Here is a 7,581-nt window from a genome sequence, read left to right as displayed (position 1 = left end):
TTGACATGATAAGTTTGATAACCTTCATGGATTGTTATTAAATTAGGACAGAAGCTAATCTTCAAGACCAAGAAATAGCATCTAAAGAGAAAGTTTGAATTTTTTTTAAATTCTTTATTTTATTGATAAATAGACTCACTTTTTAAGTCAACATTACACTTTTACACTGATAGCAGTAATCCTAGGCGAGACACAGGGTTCTGCAGAACCCCTTACACATTTTTAGCTTTAACAATGGTATTGTTTGATTTCCTTGACTTATAGTGTTTGATTTCCCTGACTTATAGTGTTTGATTTCCTTGACTTATAGTGTTTGATTTCCCTGACTTATAGTGTTTGATTTCCCTGACTTATAGTGTTTGATTTCCTTGACTTATAGTGTTTGATTTCCCTGACTTATAGTGTTTGATTTCCCTGACTTATAGATAGTGTTTGATTTCCCTGACTTATAGTGTTTGATTTCCTTGACTTATAGTGTTTGATTTCCCTGACTTATAGTGTTTGATTTCCCTGACTTATAGTGTTTGACTTATAGTGTTTAATTTCCCTGACTTATAGTGTTTGATTTCCCTGACTTATAGTGTTTGATTTCCCTGACTTATAGTGTTTGATTTCCTTGACTTATAGTGTTTGATTTCCCTGACTTATAGTGTTTGATTTCCTTGACTTATAGTGTTTGATTTCCCTGACTTATAGTGTTTGATTTCCTTGACTTATAGTGTTTGATTTCCCTGACTTATAGTGTTTGATTTCCCTGACTTATAGTGTTTGATTTCCTTGACTTATAGTGTTTGATTTCCCTGACTTATAGTGTTTGATTTCCCTGACTTATAGTGTTTGATTTCCTTGACTTATAGTGTTTGATTTCCCTGACTTATAGTGTTTGATTTCCCTGACTTATAGTGTTTGATTGTCCCTTTGGTTTATTTTCCCTATTTTTACAGTAACTTAAAATCTTATAAAATTTCATTCTGATCAATGAACCATGAGAAGAGGTCAATGTCAAATGATCCATATAAGAATAAAAAGTACTCATAACAATCATTCCACATACACTATACAGTTAACTTATTAATCAAAAGTGATTGAAAAAAAACTTAATGATGATAAATGAATCAGGAAAACTAGGTAAGTCAGATGAACCCTGTCAGAGGAACAGTTCTGTAACAAAATGTCATTATTACAATATTCTGCTGTTTAATCAGACCATAACTAGTTTTGAACAACAATAATGTTATCAATAAAATTTCATTATATTCTTTTTATTCATGAATTAGATAACAAAGAAATATCTCATAATAAACCTCACTATTAACTCCATACATAAATAAATCATCTCATAATAAATCTCACTATTAATTCCATATATAAATAAATCAGTACAGTATCACAGTTACATAATCCCTCAACTATAAATTCTAATTCTTTGCTGACGTTGAAAGCAGGAGATTTATCTGAAAAAGAAATTAAAGAACATAATCAACAAGAAAGGCTAGTGATCTAGATAAGCAGTCAACAATATCTAATCTTTAATACACATATATACTTTACTTGTTTTGTATATAATTATGATAAACCTAGATGCAATGATCAGCATCATACTCAATTCAAAAAAATTTGGAATCATCACCTTCCAATCTACAGCAATAAAAAAATGAACACCACTGAGGAAGAATCTTTCATATTATAATATATTCTTATATTTTATTTTATCTAATGATGATGTTGATGGACGGCTGTTTAACGTTCAGTGCCAAATTAATATGCATATTCAGGACAAGACCATGTTAATGTAATATGAATATTAACCTTGCTTTGTACTAGACCCGACACTTAGCTGGATTTTTAACGTGCTAGTTCACAAGGTAACAGTCCGCAGGAAGACATGTCATCTTATCCAGACACATTATTCTGACTCTGAGCCAACCAGTCTTTGCTCTTACTCCTTAATGCCACGTGATAAGCGGAGAAGCAGCAAATACCAATTTTAAAGTCTTTGGTTTGACCCGCACTCCAGGTGAACACACTACCATGAGACCACCGAGGTGGTTTTTATCTAATGAAACTGTCTAAGCTTATCCATGGAGTAAAATTGTGAAAGTACAGGAAACCAAAGTAGCTTGCCAATGATCAGAGAAAGACTCAAATTTTTACACTAGTTATGATAGAATGTGTACAGAACAACCTAACATACACAGGTCAGTCATCAGCAAATGCCTTGTTGGTCATGCATACAGTAACTTTGGACAGACCTAACTTTGAAAATCTAATCTGATCACTGGAGTATAAAAATGATATCATGGTCGTATGAAATATGTCCACTAGACAGGTAATCCTCAAAACCAAGCCATATACAAAGTGTTAATGACATACCAGGTATTGCTACTTAGCAAAATGACCAATCCTGAAAAAACAACCTGACCACTGAAGCATGAAAATGCAGTCTAATTTACCTTAACTACTACCCGTTGTGTTGTTATATAATCAAAATGATCTAAAATCCCCGATGGAAAGATTGGAAGAATTGTGTGTATAATTTCAATCATATTTTACTCTTCCATAGCAGTGGTGATGGACAAGGAAAACTTGCTATAACACTATTGCATATTTACTAGTTACATTACTGCAGATTTTTTTTAGAAAGATAAGCAACTTTATAGTGCATTAAATAGTTTAACAGAGATCAATATCAGTTGGTCACTAATTTGCATAATAACTTCTTTTAAATTGCAACTTAATATTTATATTTTTTGAAACAGAAGAAATTACCTAATAAAAAAAAATTATTGTAGTTTCTCAGTAAACATTGGACCAATGGATAAAGAGACTTGAAACTAAGTCCTATTTTATCTCCCAAAATTTACAATTGTCTTATTTTTTTTAATGCAGTAAATCAAAAGTTATATATAGGTAAATGATTAAAATCTATCATCTGTATTCATATTAAAGAAATACACATTTAATATTTATGTTAACAATATGTACAAATGTATCAATTACACATGAAGACAGAGACCACCTAATGACACTGACCTATACAGATCAAACATCTATCTGATACTAATGAGGTCAAGTTATTGTGTATTGAGTGGTCTGTCATGTTATGTATAAACTCAATAGTTATGTAATTTTGTCAATTATGATTGGCATTAAAGAGGAGGAGTCTATATACAATTCCAATTATTGTCCCACCCTTTGTGTTTAACTGTTCTTTGATCATGACAGTTGTCAATCATACTGATCTTGTATCAATACTCTTACTTAATCAAAAGGACAAAACTAGCCAGTAAATTGAAAAAAATAAAGACTTATAAAGAAAAAATGCAATAAATTAAGATGCATGTAACCAAATACATGAAATGTTTTACAGTTCATTTGGGCATCTGTACATAGGCATGAGAACAATTGGGAACTATATATCAGTGTGTATAGATTTAGTTACTGATTTAGTAGCAAATCTGTCTACTTTCTGTTTGGGAGGCTGTTGCCTTAGGAAAGAATTGGAACAAGTTCCAATCTTTCCAAAAACCAAATGAAAAGCATGTTACAAAGTCTACTGAAAGCATTTCAAATCTCTCTCTCTCTCTATCTTAAAATCTGTTTTTTCCTCCACATGACATAATCAATCATAATTATATTAACCTGCTCAATACTTGGAGTTGCCACTATTTGTTGGTCTTCCTCTGTATAATATTCATCCAGTATTTTATAAAGTTGCTGAAAGCTGTTTTGGATGTTTACCTAAAGATAAAAACTTTTTTTCAATAATCCTCTTTATTCATGAAATTTATGAATATTAAATTTATAGTATTCAAACTGAATGCATGATTCTTGAGAACTGGTTCGGTTTTTACTTTCCAAGTCTCATATAACTAGAATACCAATTGAAAAAAAATAATTTCAGAAAATAACTTTCCTGACTTTTTGACCATTTTCTTTCTATATTTGTCTGTATCAAATTATTGTGGAATGACAGGTTTCAGACATCTTACTTCTACAAAATAGAAGAATGCAAAAAAAAAAAGAAGAAGAAAATGCAAACTGAGATTTAACTTTCATTTTTAACACACAAAAAGGGCCAAACTGGCACAAGAAATGTGCGTTATTAATTATACATTTAATAATGACCAAAGACTGTCCTTGAAGACAGGGCAAATTAATATAAATTATGCCTTTTACCTTAACAGGCTTGAAAAGAATGACCTCGGTATCCCTATTAGCCAGGTAAAGTGCCATGCTCCTATGTACACTGACCAGCTGAGTCTTCATATTTTTGTACGTCTCTGCCACAATATCATGGATTTTTTCAGGCGTAGCAAATGGCTGGGAACTAAGTGACACACTCTTTATATTTTCTTCACTTTTCATGCTGATAACAACATTTGCCTGTAACATTTTTAAATTTTTTTTTAGAAGATATTGATAACTTAGCAAACAGTTGAGAAACTGCATAAAATTCAGTCAGAGGAAGAGTTGTGGATACAAAATGCATACCATCTTTTTTACATAAAGAGCGGACCATGTTTTAATAATGATATCCCCCAAAATAATTTCCATAATAAATAATGTACAGGTAGTTCACAAGGGTTTTATGTTAAAAAGGTTTTGTGAAAGGTTAAATGAAAGCCATCCAGCATAAAGGAAGTGCTAAAGATGCCTATCCCCTTATTTAGATATAACATAGCCTGTTTTACTATGGAAAATTCCCAAATTAAATCAAATGGAATAAAACATAGGAAATGCATAATAAACCCTAGTGGAGGTTTAGGAGTTGTCAATACAAAATACCCACAACTCCTGTGATTATTTCAAGATCTATGTTTTGCTATGAGAATTGCCAAAATTCATTAGGATTTAAAACAAAAAACACTCCAATTGGAGATGATTTGTAAGAAATACTCTGTGAAAGTTTCACTAAAGTCCATTCACTGGTGTATGAGTATTTACAGATATAAGATACCTACCCTTTTTGTAGATATGACATGTTTAGCCAGGGGAAACTTGCAGAATCATTTTGAAAAAAAAATACTATGAGGGGTAAAATATCAGAATATTCTCAGAGTATCTCAGAAAATTTCATTGAAATTCATGTGTTTTATGAGTAGAGAAAACTAATATTTTCTGGAAGTACATTTGAAACACTGGAACAAACAATTAGATTTGATTACTATTATATATAGCCAGTGCCCGCTTCATTAAGCAGACTGTACGATAATTGTAATTCTTACCCTTGATAAAAACATTTGCAATGGTGAAATGAACAACTCGGTGACATGGTGTATATATTCCTCACAAGTTTTCTTCAGTTCTTGGTCGACATCACGTTTGGAATCGACAAAATATTCTGTCACTTGTGGTGTTCCCTACAAGAAATTCACACATGTTGTAACTTTTATTTGTCAGCAACTGTGATGGATCCAAATGGTTTGTTCATCAATGTAAAGATCTACCAGTAATCTAAGATATTCTTTTATACTATTGAATCTTATTGTGAAAACTTGGATTTCAGAGAGAAATCTCCCTTAGAAAAAAATCAGAATATTTATTATATATTGTCCAATACCAGGCAACTATGGTAGGAATCAAAGGGAAGTTTTAAAGAAAGATTGTCACAAGTTTAAAGTTGTTGTGATAAGGATAGAAAGGTTTCATTCCTTTTTTTTAATTTAATGGTGTAATTAAAATAGAATAGTTAAACATTTAATATTCATTATTGCTGTGATTACAATAAAAATATCTTCTACATTATATTATTCAAATCAAACACATTTTTGATTTGTAAAAAACTCTTGAATTCATGTGTTTCTTAGTTTGTAGTTTCATAGCTTGCATGTCAAAATTTAAAAAAAAGCCTGTTCTTCGCTTGGTATTGAATCTAATGTTTAAGTAAAGCAGAATTCATCAAATTTATCAGATGAGAATTAAAGAAAAGTAAGTTATAAATAATATCTGTACCAACGCATTGACTAAAAAAATGGGAATAGTCTGTATAGAAATTGACAATCTTCATCCTTTATTATGTCAAACTCAAAAGTACAGCAACCATAAAGATAATAAAAATGAAAACATTAAAATAAAGTCTTCCTCTTTATTGTTTATAAAAATATAGTTTAGAAACTGTTGATATAATGTTTATGCATACAAAGGAGGATTAATCTTATATACATGCATAGCTTCCCATATATATTTCCAAAATTTGAATTTTGATAGCTCTCTTAAGGATGGAAGGGCTACACCATATACATTTTGAAAAAGCATGGAAACCAGATAGACTCCGACATTGAATCTATTCTAATGGATTTTGGATTTAAAAATATCAAGAGCTGATACCATCTATGGATAACATTAGCCTAAACTAAATCATCAGTTGGTGGCATACTTAACATAAAAAAGAGGAAAACCAACATGAAGAACTCTCCAGAACTAACGACTAATTTGGTTTTAACTTGTACTAAATTTATTCAATGAAAATACTTCTTATTTGAGGTGGTACCTAACACAACAGGGAGATAACTCTGTAAAAATCAGCTAAACGTTTTAATCATGTTGTATTGTTAAGGAAATATCAAGATTCTCAATGATCAAAATTAGTGTTTGTCAAACTGCTATATAACCAGTGAAATTTTTCTGATAAAGTGTTTGGTTCAAATTATTTGAAATTTTTATATTTTTGTCAAAGGGTCAAAGTAAACATTTTGTCAATTTTTTAGGAAAATTAAAGTATTAGTCAAGGTGTTGGGTACCACCTTAAGTAAACTTATCTGCATTTGAAAATGATGTAAGACATGAAAGAAGCAGCATAGTATCTGTTTCTATCTGCTATGTTTGTGTATCTATGGCCATAATTTTCTAAAAATGGCTTACTATCCAAAATACTTAATTTATGAACAAATAGGAAGGACCTCTTATGTATTTTAGACGAGCACAATGATGGAAGGACAGATAACGATAAAACTATGTTTATAGAGTGAGATGTTTGGAAAAGACCTACTGTGGATTCATTATTATTCCAGGGATACCAAATTTTGTGGACTTCGTGGATAAAGGTGAAGCACGAATTTAAATCCTCAATGAAGTACACATTTTCTATAGTCTCCTTTGTAGACTTTGGCTAAACCACGAAATTAAATATCCATGAATATACAATTTTTACTCAATCCACGAAAATTGGTACCCTTGAAAATAAATGAATCCACAGTAACATATTTACTTTAATTTTATAGACAGATATGCATCATATATAATACAATACAATTTCATATACTTGCTTTTAATCTTCTATATTTCTGTACAGAATACAATTCATCATATTGCAGTTAAAAACTGAACAGTTTTTTCATTATTGCATTAGGCAGTTCAGTGAGGTAAATTTTTAAAAACAACAATATACTAGGGCACATCATTTGCAAAATACTCGGGGGGTGTAGCTCCATATATGCTAACTTCACATGGCATGCACATCATCTGATCACAGAAAAATACTGGTATTAACTTATAGGTTCATGACATTTTATTGCATCAATTATGAGGTTTGAATTTGTTATAGCTTTGGTGGTATCGGAGCATATTCTACACCATTTA

General features: G+C 30.8%; 1 protein-coding gene across 1 annotated transcript in view; it reads right to left on the bottom strand.

The window, feature by feature from the left end:
• Positions 1 to 1,241: 1,241 nt before the first annotated feature.
• LOC127737873 (conserved oligomeric Golgi complex subunit 3-like) overlaps positions 1,242 to 7,581 on the bottom strand; it is a 36,691-nt gene continuing 30,351 nt past the window's right edge. Inside the window, exons 18-21 of the mRNA XM_052248821.1 lie at positions 5,229 to 5,363; positions 4,180 to 4,386; positions 3,643 to 3,741; positions 1,242 to 1,454 (exon numbers count right to left, since the gene is read on the bottom strand). Coding sequence (XP_052104781.1) covers positions 1,419 to 1,454; positions 3,643 to 3,741; positions 4,180 to 4,386; positions 5,229 to 5,363 — 477 coding nt within the window. The 3' untranslated portion in view covers positions 1,242 to 1,418. The remainder of the gene's footprint in view (positions 1,455 to 3,642; positions 3,742 to 4,179; positions 4,387 to 5,228; positions 5,364 to 7,581) is intronic.

This window comes from Mytilus californianus, unplaced genomic scaffold (genome assembly GCF_021869535.1).
Source record: "Mytilus californianus isolate M0D057914Y unplaced genomic scaffold, xbMytCali1.0.p SCAF_4, whole genome shotgun sequence".
Taxonomy (NCBI): Eukaryota; Metazoa; Mollusca; class Bivalvia; order Mytilida; family Mytilidae; genus Mytilus; species Mytilus californianus.
The sequence above is the reverse complement of the archived record's forward strand: the minus strand, read 5'-3'. Positions and strand labels throughout refer to the sequence as shown.